This window comes from Barbus barbus (assembly GCF_936440315.1).
Source record: "Barbus barbus genome assembly, chromosome: 31".
In the NCBI taxonomy this organism is placed as follows: Eukaryota; Metazoa; Chordata; class Actinopteri; order Cypriniformes; family Cyprinidae; genus Barbus; species Barbus barbus.
Genome location: NC_136759.1, coordinates 3,566,119 through 3,593,660, shown reverse-complemented (window position 1 = coordinate 3,593,660; position 27,542 = coordinate 3,566,119). Strand labels below are relative to the sequence as shown.

At 34.7% G+C, this 27,542-nt stretch overlaps 1 protein-coding gene across 1 annotated transcript; it reads left to right on the top strand.

The window, feature by feature from the left end:
* The first annotated feature begins 537 nt into the window (after window positions 1–537).
* LOC306851604 (glutamate receptor ionotropic, kainate 1-like) lies at window positions 538–27,030 on the top strand. Its single transcript, XM_079387987.1, has 15 exons — window positions 538–1,189; window positions 10,407–10,574; window positions 10,726–10,983; window positions 12,068–12,249; window positions 12,855–12,908; window positions 13,632–13,805; window positions 15,122–15,265; window positions 18,416–18,523; window positions 20,373–20,486; window positions 20,558–20,761; window positions 20,871–21,094; window positions 22,021–22,139; window positions 22,664–22,881; window positions 24,242–24,467; window positions 25,434–27,030. Exons 1-15 carry the CDS (start codon window positions 1,021–1,023, stop codon window positions 25,721–25,723), a joined length of 2,652 nt encoding a protein of 883 aa, XP_079244113.1. The 5' UTR covers window positions 538–1,020; the 3' UTR covers window positions 25,724–27,030.
* The last annotated feature ends 512 nt before the right edge of the window (window positions 27,031–27,542 follow it).

The following is a 27,542-nucleotide window of genomic DNA, read 5'->3' as shown; positions in this document are numbered from 1 at the left end:
GGGGCTGAAGTGTATCTTTTCTCTCTAAATGATCTGGGATCCAGATCCTGTCTCTGTAATCCCTCTAAAGCAGTATAAACCCACAATGAATAAAGGTCACAATGACCTAAAGGATATAATCACCTTCTAAACCAGATCCAGAGTTTTGAAAGTCTGTGGAAAGTTAAACACAACCATTTTTATTTGAGTATAGAAAATTAGGCTATTTGACTTGTTGATATTTGTGGGGGAAAACAAAATTATAGGCTACTTCTCGAAGTAGATGTATTGCCAGGTGTATTAATACGAATCGATTCTTACGTGATCGACTCGTTCGAACGAATCGGTTCACTGAAGATTCGATGACTCACCATAACACGGTAAAACAAAAAAAACTGGAATTCGAAACAGCGCACTATCATAATACTACTCTTACTATTTCTGCCATATTTGTCTTTATTTGGCAGAAATAGAAAGCGTAGTACGCTATTCCAAAACCAGCTGCTGGCGAATCTGATCGAATCATTTTTAACAGAACTTGTTTATAAGATTCGAGTCACTGGAATGAATCGAATCTCCACCATCGCTTCACACGCGCACTTCTCTCCTAACCTGTACGTTTTCTTTGACTTTTTAAAATATAAGATTTTTTTTTAATTTAATTAAAAGTAGGTCAAACTGCTGTTGAGTAAGGTGTCTTCCAGTTTGGTGAAATCACAGACAGCGAGTGACGGATAAACGCGTATTTAATCCGCTGGCAGATGTGCGTTTCCATCAAGATTTAATCATTTCCTCGGTGTACCAAAGAGCAAAGACGTTGTCGAGGTCGACTGCTGACAGATTTGAAGTTAATCTTCACAACCGACCCATGTTTGCGCTCAGTTGAGCCCGTGCGCTCTCGGTCTCCGTCGGCACCGTCATGTCCTGAGAGCACCGCGGGAGGGATGCTCATTCACGGTGACTTATTCTGGAAAGTGATGCCCAGTTAGCACCTATGGATGTGAGGATGGGTGACTCCCAGCAGTACGAGTGAGTGGAAAGATGCTGCTCGGATGGAAATTATTCCTGCATGGATACAAAAAGAAGAAGGACATGGATGTTGAATGTTCCTCCTGCAGGTGCAGCATGCTGAAGGGGACAGGTGTGAGCTTCGTCCTGCTGTGTCTGATGGCAGAGGTCAGTCTCAGCGCGCAGCAGGTCCTGAGAATCGGTGAGTAGGGAAAGATCTGTGTGCTTGTATCTGTGGATTTACATTTCTTCATGCATTTGTTGTTTATGTTGCCTTATTCGGTGGCTTCAATGGTATTTCAACTCTTAAAATGAGTCTGATTGTCAATGCATTAGATAACAAACTAGAAATCAACTTCTTTAGGTGTTGTTGCCACTTCTATGCCATAAAAGTATAATTTTGGAGAAGTAGTTGGACACTTAAGTAACTTAAAAATGTCTGGATGTCATTTTATTAGACCAAATATATAAAAAAGTTAATTTATTTTAAAGAAATAGGCTAGCACAAGCACATTTCGCAAGCTGAATATTCAACAGAAAATAAATGAATTTTCTTTGTAAATAAAACAGATTATTGGAGCATGCTTTACAAGAAAAAATACAATTTCAGTCTTTCTGCTTCAAAATTTCATTAAACTTACTGTGTTTTTGTGGTTTCTTTGTTTATAATTTGTGAAATTTACAAGCATTTCACAAGCAAATCATACACCAAAAGTATATTTTTAATAAAACAGTGGCTATAACGACACCTGGGGCAAAGAAATATGACCACATCACTCCAATTTTGGCTTCACTACACTGGCTTCCTGTCCATTTTAGAGTTCAGTTTAAGATTCTGCTGTTTGTTTTTAAAGCTCTTAACAATCAAGCTCCGTCTTATCTTAAAGTTCTTCTTATCCCTTTGTCAACTACCAGACGTTTAAGATCCACTGACAGGGCTCTTTTATCTGTCCCTCGCTCCCGTTTGAAAACCAAGGGTGACAGAGCCTTTTCAGTTAATGCCCCTCGTCTATGGAACCAGTTACCTCTAGAATGCCGCCTTGCACCTTCCATTACCAGTTTTAAATCAAGATTGAAAACATATCTTTTTTCCTTAGCATTTTAATTTCAATTTTATTGATGTTTTATTGGTTGTCTTGTTTGCTCCTTTTTTGTTTTCTTTTTTCATTTTAATTTCTGTTACATTGTTAAGCACTTTGGATAGCTTTGCTATGTTTAAATGTGCTATATAAATAAAATTTACTTACTTACTTACTTACCTGTGTGAAAATGAAAAGATCTGACTTGATAAATCCACTTAAAATCATCAAAGCACCGGTTGACTGACAGTAATTGAGTAACATTGATAAAGAAGATTTTGGTTCATTTTATGCAGATGCAATTTGATATGTTCTTATCAAATGCAATGACAGTCAGACATTTGGTGCAACTTGAGTTAAAATCCTGAATTAATTTCGGTGCCTTTTGTTTGACTTTTGGATTGCATTTGGTTTTTCTTATTAGAAAATGATTGATTTTTGTTATGTCAAGCATGTGGTTGACACTGGCGAGTGCAAATCTTGTTGGATAGTAAACTAGATTTATCTACTTGGAATCGAAGTTGAGTCTTAAAGATCACATTGGCCCAATTTGAACTTGGCCATATAACAGAATATCATTCATAAATTCTCAACCTGAGCCATTAGTTTGTTCTTGTATGTCTTTGAATGAAGGGTTTTGCATGAGGTTACATTGATGTCTGTTCCTTCTAATCCTGATTTGTCAGTTCTGATGTCTGTTGAGAGATAAAGCATGGACAGATATGCTTAAATCAAACTTCTGTTAACAGTTTCTTATGATCTGTTGGAGGTTTATTGACCCTGAGGTTCATGCTTCAGTCATGAATGTCATAAGTTTGGTGATGCATAACTCATGTAAAGATTGTGTGGTATTATTCACAACATAGTTTGGGTGTTAATGAAGTCATGTTATTTAACCAGTTAAATAACAGTTATGTGATTGGTATCAGAGGCGGTTCATTCTCTTTGACGTCTTTTCATAATGTTCTTTGTGTGTTTAATCCGCCTGTATAATTTCTCCTGGTTTGAGGTCGAATCTAATCTTTGTTTCTCTGCAAACCTTTAATCTGCTCCATACGGCTGATGTTTCAATTAGTCCTCTCAGCTTTTGCTTGGTTAGAAACCCAGTAGCTGGGTGATACTGGAAAATCGTTAAGCATGTTAAACGAGCTGGTCTAATCTGCTTTCTGCTCAGAGACCCTCAGAGTGAGGACTGACGGCCGGCATCCAGAAAACCCCCTCAAAACACTGCGAGGATGCAGAGTATTAACAGTTTGGTTATGAGATGCTGTCTAATATTTATGGTGTGAAAAGATGAATTTATGACTTGTATTTAAACAGACTAGTTTTGGAAACTAGAAAAGAGATGTCCAGGTCACATTTCACCTTAAAATCAAAACACTCAAAATCAAATCGATTTTGTATAGTAAATAATCATTTATTTTGCTAATGATTTAATTGTTTTGTTTTGATTTATATTAAAATATTTTATTTTATTTATATATATTCAAAATATTTTATTTTTTAATTGTTTTATATGAATAAATATTATATCAATTTATATATGCACTTACAGCATAAATTATACATCAATAAAAATATAATATTTTTTTTATTGTATATATTATAATATATACATTTATTTTTATTATTTTAATAACTATTTTGGGGGTTAAATGTGTTTATATATATATATATATATATATATATATATATATAATTTTTTTTTTTTTTTTTTTTTTTTTTAAATAATATATATATTTTTTTTATTATTATGTTTTATAATAATAACTAAATGCACCTTTTTATGGTCTTAAAATATAGCCTCCATTTCCTTTATACAAAATATAAGACTTATTTACTTAGACTTGATATGTTCTTGACAGAATATTTTTTTTTTGTGAGATTCACCTATAAAGTACTTTATGTAAAGCATCACCATGATGTTCATAATCAGATGCATCAAATGTTGTTATTTCACTCAAGACTTTTTTTCTTTTTAATTTAAGAAGAAAAGTATACGCGTAAAAACAAAGCATTTTATTGGCCAGTTCTGGAGTGATCATGTACCCAGAACAGAGACAGAGACATCTCAGTCTCATTCTCATCAAACACACACACACACACACACACACACACACACACACACACGCTGGCTGTATTCCAGTAATGTGGGATCGTGGGATGTTGAATGAATGGAGGAAACAACTGCATCTTTGTCCTCAGATCCTTTAGCGGTTCACTCACATCGCAGTGAGCTCCATCTCTCCAACACAACACTCACGTCCACAACTCTCCCAGCAACAGCCCTCGATCACTTTACTGGCACAGTCTCACGATTATATCATACAGATTTGAGGGCAATCAAGATGTGTTTTGCCTGAATTTTGCTTCTTAGGATATTTGTTCAAAATGTATTAGTTAAAACCTACCCTGATGGTCAAAAGTTTGGTATAATTAAGATGTTTTTTATGTTTTAGGCTAATATAAGTCTCTACTGCATTTAAAATACAATAAATAATATTACAACTTAAAATTGTTTTCTATGTGAATATATTGTCAAATGTAATTTATTCCTGTGATGCAAAGCTGAATTTTCAGCATCATTACTCTAATTATTCTAATATGAGTTGCGTATGAGAATGATTTCTGAAGGATCACGTGACACTAGTGATGAAAATTCAGCTTTGCATCACAGCAATAAATTACATTTGACAATATATTCAAATAGACAAGCAAACAGTTATTTTAAATGGTAAAATATCACATTATTGCTGATTTTACTGTATTTTTTATAAACTAAAAAGGGCCTTGGTATGCATAATAGACTTCTTTCAAAAACATAAAAAAATCTTAATCGTTCCAAACTTTTGACCGGTAGGATGCCCTAATGGGTTTGAAGGACTGATATTGCTATCAAGACTGTTCTGTATTCGAAGATGCATTCACATTATTTGTAATACAAGATTTCTAATTTGTAAAATGGAGCTGTAAGTAGAACATTGCATGCTTTATTTTTCATTTTTTTGTTTTCAGTCAGTCAGTGAATCACTGCTTTGTTTCAAATCAGCAGTTTCAAAGACAAACCAAGGTCTTCCGTGCGACACGCAAACATTACAAACCCAGAGCCTGAAATCAATTAATTCCGATTTATTCCGCTTCACGGCGAATTGTGCAATTTGTCAAAGTCACGCTTTTGATTGATGCCTTCATTTGATTAGCATCTCATTACCCAAAAGCCCCTGCAATGATGTCTGTCAGAGCTGATGAGGTGCAAACCTGTTGTGAACTTCATGCACGATGATGATTTGAGTATTTAAGCTTCATCAAGTGTTTCTTTCTCTGAAATTGAGCCCAGTTGTTTCTCAAATTCGAATTTGCATGTTGGCCTGTGATTGGATGATTGTATAATAGGTCAACAGGTCAGCTGATCATATCATTTCTCTCTGCACAAAGCTCGGTGTTTTGAATTAAAAACTGCAGTAATCTGAACATCGGTTTCCACCGAAGCAGGTCAGAATAGTGGAACGCTTCTCTAATGAAAAGCAGTCCTCATTTGTGCTGCTACATCTCTGCTGGAAGTCACATGAAGGTGAGGATGTTGGAGGAATCTGGCATGTTCAATGTTTCTTGCTTGGCTGCTCAGCCTTATTTTCATCAGAGCTGTCATTTGCTCCCATAATGCACTGCTGCATGAGGTGATATTTGCACTATACGCAAATGTCAGATTATGATTCGAATAAGATCCACGAGATGACCTCCATCTGGTATTCATAAATAAACAATAGTCGCATAAACAATATAATAAACAATGAGTAAAAAAAATAATAAAACCATGTAATTAAACCAAATGTAATTCAAACAGAATTGAATTTAATTCAGCAGATTTCAGATTACGAAGGTGTTTCAGCGAAACATATAAAATTAGTTTTTTTTTAAAGCTTTTACCAAATATAAAGAATGAACAGGAGAGTTTGAGAAAGAAAAGACTTGTTTTACTGGAAATATTACAACATGAAACTGATGTAATTAAAACTGATTATTATAAAATGATTAAATGTAATAATAATTAATTTAACATTTAATTTAATTTTAGTTTTGAGGATCAATATAGGGAAAAATGGATTTAAAATATTTGTTACAAATACCAGTACAATAAGGTATTTAAGTTTATCATAAATAAATACAAATAATTATTTTATTCTCATGCATATTAACTAATTAAATACAGTTACCCAAATTCTAACCACACTCTTCACAGTGAAAAAAATGATGCTGATTGTAAAAAATCTGAATAAATGCATTTTGAAAATATGATTATTTAAATAAAATGGAATAAATGCAAATAGTTAATAATAAACAATGGCATGATTTTTTATTTTATTTTTATTTAAGTTCAAAAATCTTACCTGTTTCTTTAAAAGTATAAATGACTGACTGAGACGGGAGAGGTACGTATCAACTCGTCTAAGTTGAGGGAAGAACATATTGGAATACGGAAAAACTGGCGTTTTCCTTTAAATTTAGGCCTAAATATTTGACTCTATGAATGAGTTAGCACATGATGTTTTGCTGATGATGATTCCAGGTTGATTGACAGGTGTTTGTTGGACCGGTGGGGTTTCTTGATTATTTGGGCAACAGCGGCTCCATGCTGGTAAACCCAAACAGAGAGCTTTACATGGAAACACTGTGGAAACTGGTCACTTTGAGCTACTTTACCAGCAGTGTTAGTTCATCTCAAACTGGAGCTTGCAGTGTGTTTACAGACGTGGATTAGCATGTGTACAAGGTGACTTTGAATTTGTGAAGCTTCTGCAGAGTAAATAAGCCGCCGGTAATGACTTGATTTAGTGCTTGGGCGTCGAGTTTTGATTTTACCTTTTAATTTAAAAGATAAACGAATGTCAACTTTAGGCTGTCCTCATGGCTTCAAAATGCTATGGATCCAGTACTGTAAAGTATAGCTGAATACTTAAGTAGTGAATAATTACTATATTCATATATCATTGTATGCACAGTATGCTGTTTATTTCAGCGAGGCAAAAAAGCTATTTCTTCAAACTCTTTGTGTTTGTCGGGCCGTGTGAGGCATTGACCCTCCAGCCCTGCGAACCTTGACGATGCATTTGTTTCTGATGACATCAGTGACTTTACACATATCTGTGAAAACCAGGTGCTTTAACCTGTAACCTGGCAACAAGCAGATCAGGACCTCGTCATGGTTGATTTCCTCACTGCCTGAGAGAGAAACAGCTCTTATTTAAGCCAGAAATTGAAATAGCATTTAAAGGAATGAAAAAATGAATGTTATTGTTGCAGAGCTGCTTTAATATTCTAATATAATCTGGTTGGTGAAGAATGAATGGGAGAGTTTGTGGTTGCCGTCTTTTATTAAGGGCTCATAGTTATGTATTTCTCGCCTTGTATCATATATTTTAAATGTTATATGTGACCCTGGAGCACAAAACCAGTCTTAAGTCGCTGGGGTATATTTGTAGCAATAGCCAAAAATACATTACGGGTCAAAATTATTGATTTTTATTTGATGCCAAAATTCATTAGGATATTAAGTAAAGATCAGGTTCCATGAAGATATTTTGTAAATTTCCTACTGTAAATATATCAAAACTTAATTTGTGATTGGTAATATGCATTGCTAAGAACTTCATTTGAACAACTTTAAAGGAGATTTTCTCAATATTTAGATTTTTTTGCACCCTCAGATTCCAGATTTTCAAATAGTTGTATCTCGACCAAATATTGTCCGATCATAACAAACCATACATCAATGGAAAGCTTATTGATGAATCTTTGAACACTTATGACTGGTTTTGTGGTCCAGGGTCACATATATTCAGCTTGAGCTAAATGTCTGCCATGTACTCCATGGCTTTTTCAAAAACGCAGTGAGCTTACTTGCTGTGTACTAAAAAGTCAGCATCCTAACTTAAACGGAACATCATAAGAGACTTATTTGGAAAACCCTAAATAGGGGGAAACTCTATATGTTATAAACAGCACCTCTCAATTGATTTCAATAGAGATTGGCTGGTGTTGAGGCAACTAAGAAAAAAAATAGCGTAAAATAATAAAAGTCATTTTTTTATATTACTATTAGTTAGTAATAATAATATAAAATAAATTATTTCTTGTTATTATTAAAAATAAATGTTAATTTTTGACATTTTTAAATTGATAAAAATATTTTAAAGATATAATATATTATTAAATGTATTTTATATGGATAAAATGGATAAAAAAAATAAAATGTAGACTTTTTGTTTTAGAATTGCAGGATGTAATTTTGTAATGTGAGAAAAGTTTTGTGAGATACAAAATAGCAATTACCTTTTGTATTTTGTATTTTATTTTTATTTGTGAGATCTAAACTCAGAATTCAGAGAAAGAAAGAAAAAAATCACAATTGCAAGATGTAATCTCAGAATTGTGAGAGAATTGTTTTTTTATTCAGTGGCGGAAACGGGCATATTTTCCATATTTACTTTTTGGTATTGAGTGATTTCATTCCAATGCTGGCAAAATAAGGTATCTTATAAGGCAGTGTAATTTTGCTGTCTACTTTTTGGAACAACCTGTGATGCTTAAAAATGTTGTCTAGGTAGGCAGCTCACTAGGTTTTGGAACAGAAGAGCATTGATAATAATGTTAGAAGAATGTTGTTCGATATGCAAAGATGTTCAGCTATGTCTGTTTTTTAATATGCTGAGAAATTTTATAATATGCATGCTTTTACAAGACATTAATAGCTGTATAAACAAATATATACTGCAATTAGTTTGCAATTAGTTATGTATATGTCATGAGACAGAAAGCATCATTAAAGCAAAGATGGCAGCGGAAAAGAGAAACTGTCAAAACCAATTAAATGAATTTGAGCGGCTCCACAGGAATGATTTAAACATCTGAAGCTTTAGTACATATTTGATTTTCATGCCCTTTTCACATAAGTGGTTCTGCCTGAGCAGCCGCATTGAAATGTCATTACCTTGAGTTACCGACGAGAAAATCTGTATTTTTGTCCATCCTGTGAGAAGGAAATATTCCCACGGAACAGAGCGGCTCCGGTGCGGTGTGGTTTGCTAACCGTAATTAACCCTGGTGTTTATATGGCTGGATTTGAGCACATGTGGAGTGTGAGGATGAAAGGTGCCACAACGTCACTCAAAGAAAAAGGTCATTCACAATCAGAGCCCAGAGGGGAGGCCTTGCCCGCTCGTTCTTTACCTCTCCTCTCTTACAACATCAATCACAGTCTCTCCAAAAATCCGGTTCAAATTGTTTTTCCAGGTGCTCGCAGCCAATCACAGCCGATCGCTGATTGTTCCAGAGTTGTCATTTATAAACAGGATTAAAAACACATTGCTGAAAGAACAATGTGCTGATTTGATGTCATTTATAGGGAACAAGAAAGGGGAAAAAAAAAAAAAAACAACTACAGTATTTTGATCAAACATCATAAATGTTAAACAATAATAATATGATGCATGAAACAAAAACTCAATAGACTACTAACTAAACACAAACTACCACTAGAATATCCCATTTTGTCCAATATGTCACCAAATGCGCCATAGAATATTTAAATTAGTATATATATAACAATATATATTAGGTACAATTTATTGTTACATATAGGCATATTTATTGTCTTTGTCTTTATTTCTTTCATTTTAAATAATGTGAGCAGATGTACATTAAAATAATCTTTGTTTTAGTTCATAAGATTAAGGACTGTAATTATACAATTCATTTGAGGATTGGAAATGTTGAACATGTTTGTGAAAAATGCTGATCAGTTATTTTCATTAACGTCTTTAACCACATGTACTGTAATCAACAGTACTTGTGTGTTTTGCGTTTGTCATTCCACTAAATGTGTTTTCTCACATTTTGACTAATAATTTGAATATCTTATGTTCATGTGCAGATATGTGTGTCTGCTCGTAAAGCAGATTCTGCATTATGTATTTGTTTTGTCATATTTTGGCTGTAGTTGTCATGAAGATTAAAGGTCATTTAAGGATTAGAGACATCATGACTGAAAATCCATCAAATGTTTTGTGCTGCAGCTTCAGCAACATTAACTCAGACTGTGACACAGCGAAGATGGCCTGTGTCTCAGGGTAATAAGTGTTTTAGTCTTCATCTTACAAGGGTCAGACATGTTAATAGAGGACTTTTTCATTTTCTTATTTGTTTCTATTGTAACTTCAAAGCACATTTTAGGAGAAACATCTTTTCTCGGGAAAAAAAGCTCAAATACTGCTCACGTCAGCTTCAGACTCTTGGGACAGCCAAATTATGTTTGACCAAAACTTTCTTTTTCTGTCTGTGCAGGTGGGATTTTCGAGACACTTGAGAATGAACCGATCAGCGTGGAAGAACTTGCCTTCAAATTCGCTGTAACCAACATTAACAGAAACAGGACTTTAATGCCCAACACCACCCTCACCTACGACGTCCAGAGAATCAACCTGTTCGACAGCTTCGAGGCCTCTAGACGAGGTTTGATTCTGGCAGACCCTTTTATCCATTACATGCACAGATCAGCTTATGCATTCCCTGCGAATCCAACCCATGACTTTGGCATTGCTACTGCCTCGCTTTACCATTTAAGCTGCAGGAATAATAGCATGTGTTCTTTTCTCAATGGCAGCCTGTGATCAGCTGGCTCTCGGTGTGGCCGCCGTGTTCGGCCCGTCCCACAGTTCTTCAGTGAGTGCGGTCCAGTCCATCTGCAACGCTCTGGAGGTTCCTCACATCCAGACCCGCTGGAAACACCCGTCTGTGGACAACAAAGACAGTTTCTACATCAACCTGTACCCAGATTACGCCTCCATCAGCCGCGCCGTGCTCGACATCGTGCAGTTCTACAAATGGAAAGCAGTGACGGTGGTGTACGAGGACGCAACAGGTGGGACGGCTGATTTTATTGCTCAGAAATTTCTCATTCATTGCTTAGAAATGTGGTGTTCTCAGATATAACTCAAGTATGAACTTGTATGCTTCTTCCAAAAAAATAAATGTGTGATATAAAACAGACACAAATGAGACAATTATTTGCATGAGAAGGAACACAGGAAAAACACACACATATTCGATGGCCTATACAGGAGTGATATAATTAAATAGACTTAAGTAATGAGAAAGAAGATACTTTATGGAACTTTTCCAAGTTTGCAGGAATTAGATGCATTTATCATCATCATATTATTGTGTAGATACCGTAATTATCAACCAGCCCGTGAGTGTCCGATGGTTGTTAGGATCTCAATGCTTTATGAAAAATGTCCATAATTCACATTTCTGCTCTGAATTTGTCATTTTTGTGAAAACTGGTGCAGTAAATATTGACTTTGAGATCATATCTGGGATAATTTGTTTGCTGAATTGACATTTCTTTATTATTAGAAAGATTGGGATATGATTAACTGTGTGTAATTTGTCAGGGCTGAAAAAAATATTAAAAACACCCCAAAACAGCAATATTTCATTTAAATTTATATATTTTATATTTATATATTTTATTTAACACAGAATATATTGTTCGGTCAAAAAGAACACTACCGTAATATTTTTTTAAAAGATGCCTCTTCTGCTGCAAGGCTGCATTTATTTGATTAAAAATGCAGTAAAATCAGTAATATTGTGAAATATTATAAAAAAAAAAAATTCTGTTTGAATGTTTTAAAATATAATTTATTTTTGTGATCAAAGCTGAATTTTCAGCATCATTACTCCAGTCTTCAGTGTCACATGATCCTTCAGAAATCATTCTAATATGCTGATTTTTTATTATTTAAGTGTTCAAAACAGTTGTGCTGTTTCATATTTTTGTGGAAACCATGATACATTTTATTTCAGGACTATTTGATGAGTAGAAAGTACAAAAGAAACCTTTCTAAGATTATACATGTCATATTTGCTAAGTAAAAGTACTAATTTCTTAAAATGAAGTGTGCTTCTATAATCTTGGTTTTGTCTATATAATATTTTAGGGCTAATTCGTCTTCAGGAGTTGATCAAGGCTCCGTCACGCTACAGCATCAAGATCAAAATCCGACAGTTACCGATGGGGAGTAAAGATGCTCGGCCGCTTCTTAAAGAGATGAAGAAGGGGAAAGAGTTTTGTGTCATCTTTGACTGCTCATACCAGACCGCAGCAGACGTCCTCAAACAGGTAATACACCAGAACCAAACATCCCCTTTTAAATTCCAATTTAGTTTTGAATATAAATTCAGGCACCAAACAGGATGCAGATTTGCAATTCAAATTTGAATGTTTGAATGCAGTTTGAATTTTGAATATGACTCATTTTGGACTGGAAAAGCAAAGTTTGTAAAGACTGTAAAGTTGTAAAGTTCTGGAAAAAGTTTGAAGTAAAATTTTATAGGCCTGTGTTGAATCTGATATTGTGAGATACTGTTACATTATTCAATGATGTCTAATATCATGCAATCTTATTTTCTCTGTTTCTGCAATAAAAGCACTAATCCCTAAACTAAATCTCCATCAGCTGATTGTCCCATTTTGTTTTTAAAAACATCTCTTGATGTATTTTCTACATCTCTAGATATTTAACGCATACTTCCTGTTACAGCAGATCCTTTACTCAACCTAACATTGGGAATGAGGAAAAGAATAATCACAAATGATGTGAAAGGCTGTGAAAATGAAATCTGTGGGTTATTTGTTCATAATATGAGTGATGTAATATCTGTTTGAATGGAGGATGCTGGTGCAGATGGAGGTTTAACTTCTCTCTCTCTCTCTTTCTGCTGTAGCTCCTGTCTATGGGCATGATGACTGAATATTACCATTTCTTCTTTACCACTCTGGTGAGTTTCATATATGCATTTGAGTTTTTCTGTGGTTGGTTCTGCTGATTTGCATTTTGTTTTTACTCAATAAAGTGCTGCAGGAATGACATATTTTTGTAGGCCGGCCTGGAAATTCGCATCACTCTGGTTCCCTCAACAAAAACCCAATATGATTTTTTGGATTATTGCACAAAATAAGCTCTAGGACCAATGAGAGTTTAAGATTCTTACATGTTTTGTTTATCATGATAATCTTCCCAAGTATTATGAATTCTGAAGCCTAAATGCAACTGCCATAAGTAAAAAGCTAAATGTAGACTATAAACAAACTACACCATGGTCACACACGGTTTCACTAAAACTTTGAATTAGTATATTTTGCAAGAGCGCAATTATAAACACAATGAGGCTGTCAAAGCGACTATAGAATGGATGTGTTTACCTTTCACAAGGCAAATAGAAAGTTTTTTTTTTAAGTCCCAAGGTGGTATTTGCTGAGTTATTTTATGTCATAGAATACTACTTGAAAATATCTTGAGCTTGTGTTCACAGAGCTTATTTCAGGCATTTACCAGAATCTAATTGACTTCAGGATGTTAAAAGCATAACTGCTAAAAAGCTCCTTTCTGGGTTTAGGCCTACAAAAATAGGTCATCCATACCGTGCTCTACAGCTAGAAACCAAGCAGCATTTTAAGAAAAGGAATCTATTGTTAAACTTGTACTGTATGACAAACTTCAGGATCTGTTTGCGTTGGACCTGGAGCCGTACCGATACAGTGGCGTGAACATGACGGGTTTCCGTCTGCTCAACATCGACAACCCTCATGTGGCATCAGTGGTGGAGAAATGGTCCATGGAGCGACTGCAGGCTCCACCCAAACCCGAGACCGGCCTGCTGGATGGAATGATGACAGTCTGTCCACTCTCTCTCTCTCTCTATGTATTGTATTAAAAATAAACGTTCCAAAGGGTTTTTTTACAGTGATGCCATAGAATAACCATTTTTGGTTCCCCAAAGAACCTTTCAGTGAGCAGTTCTTAAAAGAACCTTTTTTTTCTTAGTGTGAAGAAGATTTTATAATCTAAAGAACCTTTTTCTATTATAAATAACCTTTTGTGGAAGGACCTTTATTTTTAAGAGTGATATGTGTATATATATATATATATATATACTGTATATATATATATATGATACTGAATGATTCATATATATGAAGATATGATAGTACTCAAAGGTATTATTTTGAATAGCATGATTTTATCATTATACGTCTAAAAAACATAGTTTCGCCATAATACTTGACCAAAAGACAAAACTATGTCTGTGATTGAAGTTTCTACTGTATCTTCGGTCTTATTGTGCATTGATCAAGTCATCAACTTTATTAAAATAGTACTTTATACAGCACAGATTAAAAAACAGCAAACAACATTAAAGTTGCAAAAGTCAGCAATTATGAAACAAATTCAATTTCAGCAGTTGTACAGGAGACAATAGTGTCATTAAGCTCAGTTTAGTTCAGTGTTGATTCAATTTAGTCGAATAACTGTGTCAATATTGCAAAGTTCAATTATGAAACAAGTTCGATTCAGCTAAAGCAGCTCTGCAGTTTCATTATTCAGCTCAAGTCAGTTCAGTGTTGTTTCAGTTCCGTTCAATAACTGTGCAAATTTCATCTATTTTGAAGCAAATTTGATTAAGCTATAAGGCAGCTCTACAGAAGACAACATTGTCAATATCCAGTTTTGCTCTTATCTGTTCATCAATACAGTCAAATTGATAATATTACTGCATATTAAGTTCTTTTGAACCCACAATTTCATTCAGAATCAGAGTCATTTCATAATGTGAACAGATTTACGTGGTCTAGTTTCATGACTTTGGGGAAGTCGTGGCCTAATGGTTAGAGAGTCGGACTTGTAACCCAAAGGTTTCAGGTTTGAGTCTCCTGTCCGGCAGGGATTGTAGGTGGGGGGAGTGAATAACCAGCGCTCTCTCCACCCTCAATACCACGACTGAGATGAGACCCTTGAGCAAGGCACCGAACCCCCAACTGCTCCCCGGGCGCCGCAGTATGGGCAGCCCACTGCTCTGGGTGTGTGTTCACAGTGTGTGTGTGCACTTGGATGGGTTAAATGCAGAGCACAAATTCCGAGTATGGGTCACCATACTTGGCCACAAGTCACCTCCTCCTCCTGTGTAATGGCTCATTTCTGTCTGTGCCGCAGACTGAAGCAGCGCTAATGTATGACGCTGTGTATATGGTTGCTGCTGCGTCCCAGCGAGCGTCTCAGATCACCGTCAGCTCACTGCAGTGTCACCGACACAAGCCCTGGCGCTTCGGCTCGCGATTCATCAGCATGTTCAAAGAGGTAAATGCACCTTGTCCAAAACCTAAAGAACAGTTCACCCACAGATCATCATTTACTCATCATGTATGCTTGGAATGAATAAATGATTGCTGAATTATCATTTATAATCTTTTAAACTGTGTCAGGCGCTTCTGAATTCTGATAGAGAGTTCAGTCTGTTTAGTCTAAATGCATCATTACTCACTTCTCTGGAAAGTGTTTTGAGCCACTTCTAAACAGCTGCAGATGATTTATGTGCGGACAATCTCTCTCCCAATGAAAACTTCCAAGTGTTCTTGTCAGGGCTTCCTGTGTTGGAGGAGGTATTGTTGAGTCAGCATGTTGGCATTGCAGTCTGAGGATGAATGTGTGTTGGACGAGAGCGTAATGGCTCAAGCTGAATTAGTGATGCAGTGTGGGTGAACTCATTACAGTGGGGCTGTGTTCATTTAAAGGTGAAGCGTGTCATTTCTGCTCTACTAGTGGTGCTGAACGGAATTGTTACCAAATGGACCGACATGGCAACATTAACATAACTTCCACTGCTGAGAAACCCAGAAATGTGAAAAAGTTTTGAAGCGCTCCAAATGGATCGCGTATCGCGAATCATTTGATTTAGGTTGGGACTTCGGAGCAGGTTTGCGAGTCATTTAATTTAGATCGGAGCTTTAGAATGCGGAGCGCAAATCATTTGATTCAGCCTGGGATTTGGGAGCGTACATTGAGTGTCTTTTTTTTATTTATTTTTTTATCAAGTAGTACAAAACATCCAATTATTAAGGTTCACTAATAAAAACAAAACAAAGAAAAAACTAAGAAAGTATAAACTATATACAAATCCTTTAAGAAAATTAACAATTTTTTTTGTTTAACCACAGTTTACTAGAAATACCATGGTTAAACTATGGTTAGTGTAGCAAAACCATAATTAATGAGAAAAACAGAAACTCACTTCAATGTCTGACTTATATTATAATTACGTCCACAAGTTTGTGCTTGTGTACATTTGTGAAATTTGGATTAACTCATTAATCTGTTGTTTGACCTCTTCATATTTAAGGAGAGAACTATAGTGTCCAAAGTCGGGCATCACTTATGATTTTCAAGGGTGTAGAATTTAGTAGAGACACTATGACATGTCTGTTGTGTCCCCACCAATGCCAAAATCAATCCTATGCCCTTGCTAGTGATGATGATGATGAAGATATCACCTTCTTGATCTTCGTAATCATGAATGGGACAGTTAATGCAGTCTACATTAAGCACTGCTGGTTCTGGCGTGTTTAATCTTGTGAGCTTTTGGTAATTGAAGCTCACTGTACATCCTGTACTGTACTGTACTGTGATCTGAGCAGGATGTATGACAGAGAAGGAAAGATCGAGTGAGATTTATGCTAGAGAATAATGACTAGAACAAATCTGGGCAAAGGTCATATGACCTCAGTGTGAGTATATGAAGTCAGTCTGAGCTCCACTACTGTATGAGAGGATTATGAATGCCATCCACCCCATATTAATTCTTAAAGATCAGCAAATTAAAGAAATAATCCATTGGATTTGCACACGAGGCTCGAACGTCTGGTGTCTATATGAGCACTGCATCCTCATAAATTCACATGTTCTGGATAAAAGATCCACTGAATCGTGTGTTGGAAAGATCGTCGCTTCATTTGGCTTCAGACCTCACATATTCACTCCATGAGCTTGATTATAGAGTCCATTTACTAACAACTCCTTGCAGAACTGAGTTGATCTATTGCTTTGGGCACTTCTGTTGACCATGTGACTATTTATTTATTATTTCTCTTAGCAATTTGTCACTAGATGAATGGGGCTGTGTGTATAAATATATAGTTTCTTCTAAAATGAGCATTTTCATCAGGCGCCTATGTTTAGGTTCAGTAATTTTACTCTAATTGCAATGTATAGGTCCTTTTCTGTGCAATTAAAGTGAAATAACTGAACATAAATATAGGAGCCTGATAAAAATGCTCATTTTAGAAGAAAATTTCAGAGGGCACTTAGAAGCTTTTGCATCTGAACTCTTCATATATACATATACATGCATATGTGTGTGTGTGTGTGTGTGTGTAGTATGTGTGTATTCTCAACCTGAAAGCTAGATATACTTTACCTCTAATAATGTCTTTGGGAAAGTAACAAGCTGGACAGTTTACATTTCAATTTGACATTGCACATAAAAGCCTTATGCTCCTGACACTAAAAAGTGCTTGTTAGAAATAAAATGCATTTTAGTCAAATATTTATTTATTTTTTATAAAACAATTATTACATTAATAATTTTTTTATATAAATATATGTATTTATTTAACATAAATAGAAGGTGCTTATAATGTATTTCTATAATTAAATGCAGTGCATTTATAAAATAAAATAAATAAATAAAAAAAAATATTTATATATATATATATATATATATATATATATATATATATATATATATATATATATATATATATATATATATATATAATTATTATATATTTTTTTATACTGTGTCCCTGTGTTGTTGGTTCATGGGTTCCCAGGTTTGAGTCTGATCTGGTTTATGTCACAGTCTCATTCCCTCTCATTCTTACTTTCCTGTCTGCACCCGTCACGGTTTGGTTCCTGTTTGCCCATATTTGGTTTTGTTCCGGTTCTTCTCATTAGTTAATTATTAGTCTATCATCGTTAAGTATTCTCACCCGTGTTCATCTCGTTTGCTCATTAGTCTTTATAAGCCTTTAGTTTCTTGAGTTTCATCGTCCAGTCTTAAAGTAATGCAAGATCATTGGTAACCTTTGTTGGAAACGTTTGTCTCTGTTCTTCATCATTAAAGTTTCAATTCGTCCAATCCCTGAGTCTTGTGTTCTCTCAGAGTGACGTTTCGTTACAGCACCTCACTGTACTATTAAAATAATGGCAGAAAGCCTCCCAAAACACATAACAATGTGTGTGTAAGATAATGCATCAAGGAAATGTTGGAAACACTGGACTAAGCATGAGCCAAAAAACACATTCTCAACTAATGATGATGCTGCATCAGTGAGACTTAAAATAAAAGCAAATGAGCAATCAGAGATTTATCATCTGTTTTTATTATGACACCCTCATTTTTAATCTAAACGCCTGTTCTGGAATGAAATCAGACTTCTTCTCTTCTTGTAGGCTCGGTGGAACGGACTGACCGGACAGATCATCATAAACAAGACAGATGGCCTGAGGAAAGACTTCGACCTTGACATCATCAGTCTGAAAGAGGATGGGATGGAAAAGGTAAAACCAGAACATAATCCCGTTTGTATGATCAGCATCTGTCTAAACTATAATATCTGTTATACATATCAAATTTTTGTTTTCTTTTCACAAGCAGTTTATGGAAAATGGTCGTTTTAACAAAGTATGGAAGAAGGTTTGTATTGAACGTCACAAAATGTGACATTTGAGTCCCTTTTCTCCTTACAAAACATACCATGGTACTGTATGATACTATGTTATCTCCTAAAAAACATAGTATTACCATGGTACTTTTTCCATTTATGATCCTCAACCTGCTAATAGCTCTTGTGCTGGTGTCTAGATGTTATTGATGTCTTGTATACTCTCAGGTTGGCAAGTTCACGGCTCAGTTATGGATTATACTTAGTTTTACCACTTACTTATAATTGCATTAAATAAACTTAATATATTTCCTTTTCTAACGCTGTCAAACTCTCAGCGGGTGGCTCTAAACCAAACGCTACATAAAGCAGCTAAGAGCTCTGCATCCATTTATGAAATATCACATCACTCATAGAGTCAACAATGCAGAGAGCTCATTTTATAAAACATCTGTTTATGAGCACTAATCGCACGCCAAGCGCTCAATTTGAGGACTCTCTCTTAATGCATATTTTACAACGCTCCCCGTGACAACAGCTATCAGACAGAGGTGACGTAGCATAGCGAATGAAGCTACTGCGCTGCACAGAAACACACAAACCATCTCAGAGGAGTTACTGCTTGCGTCGTCTTTCAGTGGATTTACATTAATTGCTCATGTAAAAGAAGGCAGTGATAGAGCACTTGCTGTGCACATTAATATATGAGGTAGATTACTCAAAATACAGTCAGATCTCAGCAGGTTTAAGGCTTTCTAGATATGTTTTCTCTTAGATAAAGTACTTTTTCTTTGCTCCACTAAGTAATGCAGGTGTTCTGTATGCATTTATCCCATTTTGCCCTTAATCCCTTTATTGTCTTTTTTATTGGCCCTATTAGACCTAAAGTGCTGAAGCTGAAGTGTGTAAATTTGATGCATTAATATCTATCTGTCTGTCTGTCTGTCTGTCTGTGTCCATCGTTCAATTTTTATATCAGTTTTTTTGAACTGGTGTTTAATGATGTTAAGAGAAATGTTGTTGTTATATGCATGTTAATTTTATTTAATTTCTTTATTTTCTTAAATATGTGGGTAGATAGTATTTATAGAGTTGTAACTTTTTAGTTTTAGTTACTTTTTCTTATTTGTAAGTCGCTTTGGACAAAAGCGTCTGCTAAATGACAAAAGTAAAAAAGTAAAGAGTGTAAAGACCATCGACTCTACCGTGCGACTCCACCGGGCAGGGACACCGGCAAGGGATAGTAGTAGCTTTTTATTTAATTTTTTCATTGATATGTTTATTATTGAAATGTTGTTGTTATATGCATGTGTTAATTTTATTTAATTTCTTTATTTTCTTAAATATGTGGGTAGATAGTATTTATAGAGTTGTAACTTTTTAGTTTTAGTTACTTTTTCTTATTTGTAAGTCGCTTTGGACAAAAGCGTCTGCTAAATGACAAAAGTAAAAAGTAAGTAAAGTAATGATTTTAGTTTTAGTTAACAATAACACTGTTTTAAACCACAGACATGTAAAAATGGTTCACACGTTTCTCTCTGGTAAATATTTAAAGAAATAGCACGTCATCTTTTACTCATTCTCATGGCACCCATTTAACTCATGACAACAGGAGGATGAGTAAATGGCAGATTTTTTTAATTTTTGGGTGTAATATTCCCTTGATCTGTCCTGTACAATTAACACTATTTGGAGAACATCAGAACAATTCAACTATTTGCTCATGTGGTTCTGCATCTGTTTAGATCGGTGTATGGAACTCAAACACGGGCCTTAACCTGACAGACAGCAACAAAGACAAAAACACCAACATCACTGACTCCATGGCCAACCGCACGCTCATCGTCACCACAATTCTGGTAGGAATCAACCAATGCAGAACATCAACAAGACCATCCATCTGCAACTAACAGTACTTTTGCTCCTGCAGGAAAACCCATATGTGATGCACAAGAAGTCAGATAAGCCTCTGTATGGGAATGATCGGTTTGAAGGCTACTGTTTGGATCTCCTGAAGGAGTTGTCCAACATCCTGGGCTTTTCCTATGAAGTCAAACTGGTGTCTGATGGGAAATACGGAGCTCAGAATGACAAAGGAGAGTGGAACGGCATGGTCAGAGAGCTGATCGATCATGTAAGTCTAAGTTTTGTGAGTCATCTGTATGCTAGTGTCCTTGTCAGTCATTTCAAGTGGTCTTAAAGATTCAAGCGAGTTCCCATTAATTCATTCTCACTGGTTTCAGGTGGCAGATTTGGCCGTGGCACCGCTCACCATCACTTACGTGCGAGAGAAAGTCATCGATTTTTCCAAGCCCTTCATGACTCTGGGAATCTCTATTCTTTACCACAAACCCAATGGCACCAATCCAGGCGTCTTCTCTTTCCTGAACCCGCTCTCTCCGGACATCTGGATGTACGTGCTGCTGGCCTGCCTCGGGGTCAGCTGTGTGCTGTTCGTCATTGCCAGGTAAAATCCATATCAACCCATTTTAACCTTTAGGTGGGATTAAATTCTTCAAATTGGACCGGTTTCATGCTTCTGATGTCTTGCTGGATTGTGGTTAATTAGCTCTTGTTTTACTGCCCAGTAGTAATAGCTCAAAAACACAGTCTTGGCCAGCTCAATTTTAATGCAAATGCAAATGTGTCTTCATTTTGCAAATTTATATATATTACTTCTATTTAAACATTTGCAGCTAAAATATAATTTTTAGTGAAGTTATCTTTTTTGGCTAAAACATGTTTTGGCTAAAAATTGTTAATAAATAAAATAATAATAATAACAACAGTTTACATCAATCTTTTTAACTTGAAATTATGTTCAACCAATAAATTACACTGAGTTAGTGGAGCTTAATTTGTAGAGTTGTTTAAGTTGATTACCATTTCAACTAATTTCAACATAAATAGGTATTATAAATAGGCTATATAAATAGTTAGTTCTACCTGATTTGTTTGCTTAAATTTGTATATTTAGGTTGATTCAGTGATGATTTCAGTATAACACCTCATTTCCACATCTATTCTCTTCATGCAGTCTGATACAAAGCATGCTGAGAACTAGAAATCTAATGCCCAATTTTCAGGTTCTCATAACAATTTAATTAAGTTATTTTAAAAATTCAATTAATGCAGAAATTTTAGTTTAAATTAGACACAGTGTAAGTTTATGTAATTATCAACATTATTGTGTTAGTTAGAACTCATCAAATAATATTGGCAACTTAAAAGATTTAAATAAATCAATACGAATTTTACAATTTAAAACTTATAACTTGCAACCATGTATTTAGCTTATTTCAACCGATGCCCTGAATGCATCAGCCACAGTGCTGACTTGTGTCCATTTACAGTGAATGTACAGTATGTTGGTGTGTTGGTGCTGTTCTGCAGGTTCACCCCGTATGAATGGTACAACCCTCATCCCTGCAACCCTGATTCAGACGTTGTTGAGAACAACTTCACCTTAATCAACAGCGTTTGGTTTGGTGTTGGAGCTCTTATGCAGCAAGGTATGAGATTTAACACACATGGGCCCGGTTTCACAGACAGGGCTTAGACTAAGCCAGGATTAGGCTATAGTTCAATTAAGACATTTAAGTAATTTTTATTAACTTGCCTTATAAAAAACATTACTGGTATGCATCTTGAGACAAAACAAAGGCACTGACATGTTTTAAGATCAATCAGTGCAAGTTTATTTCAATTGAAACAGCTCAGAATTACATTTTAGTCTGGGACTAGTCTTAAGCCTTGTCTGTGAAACCGGGGGATGGTTTCCTACTTTAGGGTGGCCAAATGTGTAGAAATCTTCAAAAATGTCTCAATTAAACTCAGAAAATAGTCTCAATGTGTACTTTCAATTCCATTATGTTCTCTTCATGCATTTTATTTTATATTATATTATCATTTTATATATATTTTTTAATATTATATTATATATTGTAAAAGAAATGAAAAAAAAAAAAAACATTCTGGATTTTACAGCATTTTTAACCATTCATGTGTTAACTGGTTGAACATTTCTCATGGTCAGGATCGGAGTTGATGCCCAAGGCTTTGTCCACCAGGATTGTTGGAGGTATCTGGTGGTTCTTCACCCTCATCATCATCTCGTCCTACACGGCTAACCTGGCTGCCTTCCTCACCGTGGAGCGAATGGATTCGCCCATAGACTCGGCCGATGATCTGGCCAAACAGACCAAGATTGAATACGGCGCCGTGAGAGATGGGTCCACTATGACTTTCTTTAAGGTTAGGCAACTTGCTTTGATACTGTATTATTACAAGCAAAAAATCAGCCTGTTTAACATTTCATGCAATATGTGGGTGGTTTGTGATACATTCATTTGGCGCTGAATTGAGACAGGTGGTTTGAGGTTTGATGGGCAAACAGCAGTTACACCTCCAAACACAAAACCTGTGATTTTACACGCACAGATTGGCAGGATACGGACCTCAGCCAGCGGGAAATACATGTACAGAGCGATTAAAGCAGCTTATAGAGAAAGAGAGCGTTATGAGGACATCTGTCACAACACTGATCTAAACCAGCACAACAAAGAAGGATTTCATGGCAGAAATAATACATAAGCACAGGAAATCCAGTAGTAAGATCAGCGTACTGTAAATTTATTCATAGCTATAACATCAATTTTTAACAGGAACACTGCTCATCCTATAAAAACCCTTGGCTGCACTATGGCTGTAAATAATTTCATATGGTTTTTAGGAGTGGAGATTATGAATATTCTCTTACAGAAAACATTATGAAATGATAGTTATGGTCCTGGATGCTGACTGGTGATCAATACATTGCTTTAATTGTACTTAATGTGTATATCAACCATATCAGAAACAGCTTAGTTTACATGCTTGTGAATCTTTATGAATTTGATTAATAAAATTACATTTTTAAAAAATACTTAAATGTATAATACAGCCTTGTCTTATTTCTTAATTAGATGATCAACATTCAAAACTGTAAAAAAATAAAATAAGGTATACTCATTAAAAAAAAGAAGGTTAATGAACTAGATTTGCAGATAAATACTAGGGGTGGGAGGAAGAAATCGATTCTCCGATGCATGAATCAGAGCTTGTCCCGGTTAAATGCACTTGCATTTTATATGAAACTGATGTACACACAGTCAGTTATGTTTTCAGAGCAGGGTAAAACATCTGATATATCTAAATAGATCTGTGCATTAGTCTTTTTTTTTTTTTATTAAAATTTTATTAATAATATTTTATTATTATTTTATTAATGAATTAATTATTTTATTATATTGTTGTTATTTTATATTATTTTATTTATTTTGTTTAAATAAAATTTTATTTAATGTTATATTGTATTATTTTATTTTATTATTTATTTTTACATTTTATTTAATGTTGTATAATGTTATATTGTATTATTTCATTTATTGTATGTTATTTTTTTTTATTTTTTTTAACTTCAGTAAAGATTGCCACACACCTTTAAGTGGCTCCTTGCATTAAAATAAATATTTTCATTTATTAATTTGAAATATACGCTGCCGAAGCGACATTGCATTCAAGGTATATATATATTCCTTGTAAATCGAACCCATGGGCTCTACTACTTTCACAGAAATCAAAGATCTCCACCTATGAGAAGATGTGGGCGTTCATGAGCAGCCGGAAGAACACGGCGCTGGTGAAGAATAACAGAGAGGGAATCCAGCGTGTTATGACCACAGATTACGCTCTTCTGATGGAGTCCACCAGCATCGAGTACATCAGCCAGAGAAACTGCAACCTCACGCAGATCGGAGGACTCATCGACTCAAAGGGCTACGGAGTCGGCACTCCTATTGGTACGCTCACATAAATTCTACATAATATTATCAAAATTGATCAAAAATGTTCGAGTTAATGGTAACAGATACAGCTTTTGTTTCTAAAACTATTATTAAATGTAAAATTAACATAACGAAGAATGCTAAAAAGTATTTGTCATTGTTAGTTCAAGTAATGTAGGTAAATAATGTTGAAAGTAATGTAAGTGAAAATTTATTCTAAAATGTTACGAATAAATTGTTATAAATGGTATTTGTATAAAAGGTTATTTATTTAGTTAGTTAGTGTTTAATTATTTTACTCAGAGGAACCATCATTTGGACAGAAAATAAAATAAAATGCAAAATAAAAGTACTGGCATTATAAAAATATTTAGAAATAATAAATCCTAGAAAAATGGACTTGAAGCTTTGTTATTTTTGGACCATTGACCAGTGTTATCGTAGTATCATAGTATTAATTATATTTTTAACGATTTTAATTGTATTTTTTTATAGTTTTTTTATAATTTATTTTATATTTTATTTAAAGTTGTAGTAATGTTGTTGTGTTTTTCTCATTGTTATCAATTATTAGTGTTTATTAAATCATTAAATCATTTTTATTTCATTTTTAATTATTTTAGTACTTAAAATTAAACCAACTTTATTTTAATATCATTGAGATATTACATATTACACATAGTTTTTAATAATAATTTACATCAAGATTTTATTTCTATTCTGTTTTAATTTTAGTTAAGTTTTAGTCTTTGTGTGTGTGTTTGCTATCATTTGTTTTTTAGGTCTGTGTAGTAAAATTTATAGTTTACATTTTTATTTCCGTTATAGTTAATTTAGTACATTAAGTTAAAAATGAAAAATGTTGCCTTAGCAACTAGCTGAAATAAAAATATTGTTTATTATTTTAGTTAACGTTTATTTTAAGTAAAACATTTTTTTTTATAGTTTTAGTTAACGATAAAATCTCTGGGTTTCTCTCAGGTTCCCCGTATCGTGACAAGGTGACCATCGCCATCCTGCAGTTACAGGAGGAGGGGAAACTGCACATGATGAAGGAGAAGTGGTGGCGAGGAAACGGCTGTCCCGAGGAGGACAGTAAAGAGGCCAGCGCTCTGGGAGTGGAGAACATCGGAGGAATCTTCATCGTTCTGGCGGCCGGACTCGTCCTGTCCGTGTTCGTGGCCATCGGCGAGTTTATCTATAAATCCAGGAAGAACCTGGACATCGAGGAGGTGAGCGTTGGACAGTGTGAATGGCACAATAAATACTGATAGAGCTGATGGACATCACAGGACTTCAGAGGACGTCAGTGGGAGTTTTATAATGTACTTTTGCTCCTCGACCTTCTCAAAACCAGATATACTCTTGACTAAACAATACTTATATGATGTCAGCCGTGTGAGAATTGGTGGCGACGTTGGACGCTGAGCAACATTTTCAACATCAATTCTTTTTTTTTGGACAAACAATAAGATGAAAAGTAAAATAGGAATAAAGACAGGAGTGTAAGTTCACAGGTCACTATTACACCAGGTACTATATTGTAGAATAGTTCACATCCATGTAGTTTGTGTTTAGATTTAAAGACTTGAATGTTTTATTCTTTACAGACATATTTCTCCTTAATTTATGACAAGACATGTCTGTGAGTTTTATTATAGGTGATGTGTGTAATTTTTCCATGTGAAAATGTGTCAATTATACATCGTTCATTCATAGGTTGACTTTCCCGAAGAGTGCAAACAATATTATTCTGTTTTATTTTGTTTTAAACATTTTTATTTGAAACGAATTGCAATTTCACATTACAGTTTATTGCAATGATGGGGAAGTCAGAGTTGTTTTTAAAAAAAAGGATACATTTATTTGGAAAAATAGGTTAGTTTTATGTTTTTTCAGTAAAAGCATTTTTATTTATGTTTACTTCTGGCTACTTTTATCAAGAGCTTGTTAACTGAGACAGTATAGCATTAAAATATGATCAGTTTCTCAAAATGGAGCTTAGAGCAGTTTCTCAATATTGCATAGTAATGATGATTAATTAGTTATTTTATGCAATGTTACCGTTTTAGCATGCATAAAATGTCAAATAGTAGATGGGAAATGTTTGCATTTCCATTTGATGTAGGAATTACATACTTCACCTTCAAAGACTCATTCTGACTGTCTTAGCCTTTCTCTTATGAATATTCAGCGACTGTGGGTAACAATTGTCTTAAAACTGTGTTATATAAACCCTTTTTTAATAGTAAGAATGAGCAAACATGTCTACAATGCAGATTTAACATGCAGAACCAGCATTACAAGAGTTCTCATTAAAACTGAAAATGTTGAGCGAAGTGACAAAATCATAACTGATCAGAGCATATGTAAGGATTCATATGCAGTGTGATGTGGATTTTGAATCTACGCAACACAATTAAATGTTTGTCATGGCTCTTTTTGTGGTTGAAGCTGGTTAGGACAAAACCTCCGATTAACAGGCTGGTTACATTTATTCAGTCTACAGGTGCAAGTTCATTTTTTCATCATTTCTGCTTTTTGTATTGACACTTATTAAAATACATATAAATATTTTATCACTTTGAAATTATTTCTTTATAAGCACAATATATGTGTTTCCTTGGCTTCTTGATTCATTTGCTTTTTTATGATTTGCCTCTTGTAGTTTGATAAGTGCTTTAATGATTTTTGGCACACAAAATTCAGGAATGGACGCCCAGTCTTCTGCGTCTGAAAATAGACTATGTGAACTGAATTCAAGTATTTTATTATTGAACCTCTTTGGTGATAGCTCTGCTGAAACAGCATTGTGATTTATTTTATTAAAGTTGCAGTATGTAACTGTTTTGGTTAAAAATGAACAAAAATCAGTTATTGAGCAAATCCTTATCTTACCTCTATTTGCAACCTTAGGTTTATTGATTTATAATTTGAGATGGCGGGTCCGATTTCGCGGGAAATTGGCTTCTTCGCCTGTTTATGTCACGTATGTAAACTGAAACAACCTTAAGGTGGCCGAGAGAGCTCAACGCGCTGCAACTTCAGAAAACACATGCAAATAGAAAAAGCACCAGCAAATCAAGAAAA

Excerpts from the sequence above, each read along its gene's own strand:
- LOC306851604 (XM_079387987.1), top strand. The coding sequence starts at position 1,021 with ATGCTGCTCGGATGGAAATTATTCCTGCATGGATACAAAAAGAAGAAG. Across the intron at positions 12,250-12,854 it reads CAGCAGACGTCCTCAAACAG|CTCCTGTCTATGGGCATGAT; the intron begins GTAATACACCAG and ends TTTCTGCTGTAG. Across the intron at positions 21,095-22,020 it reads GTGCTGTTCGTCATTGCCAG|GTTCACCCCGTATGAATGGT; the intron begins GTAAAATCCATA and ends GCTGTTCTGCAG.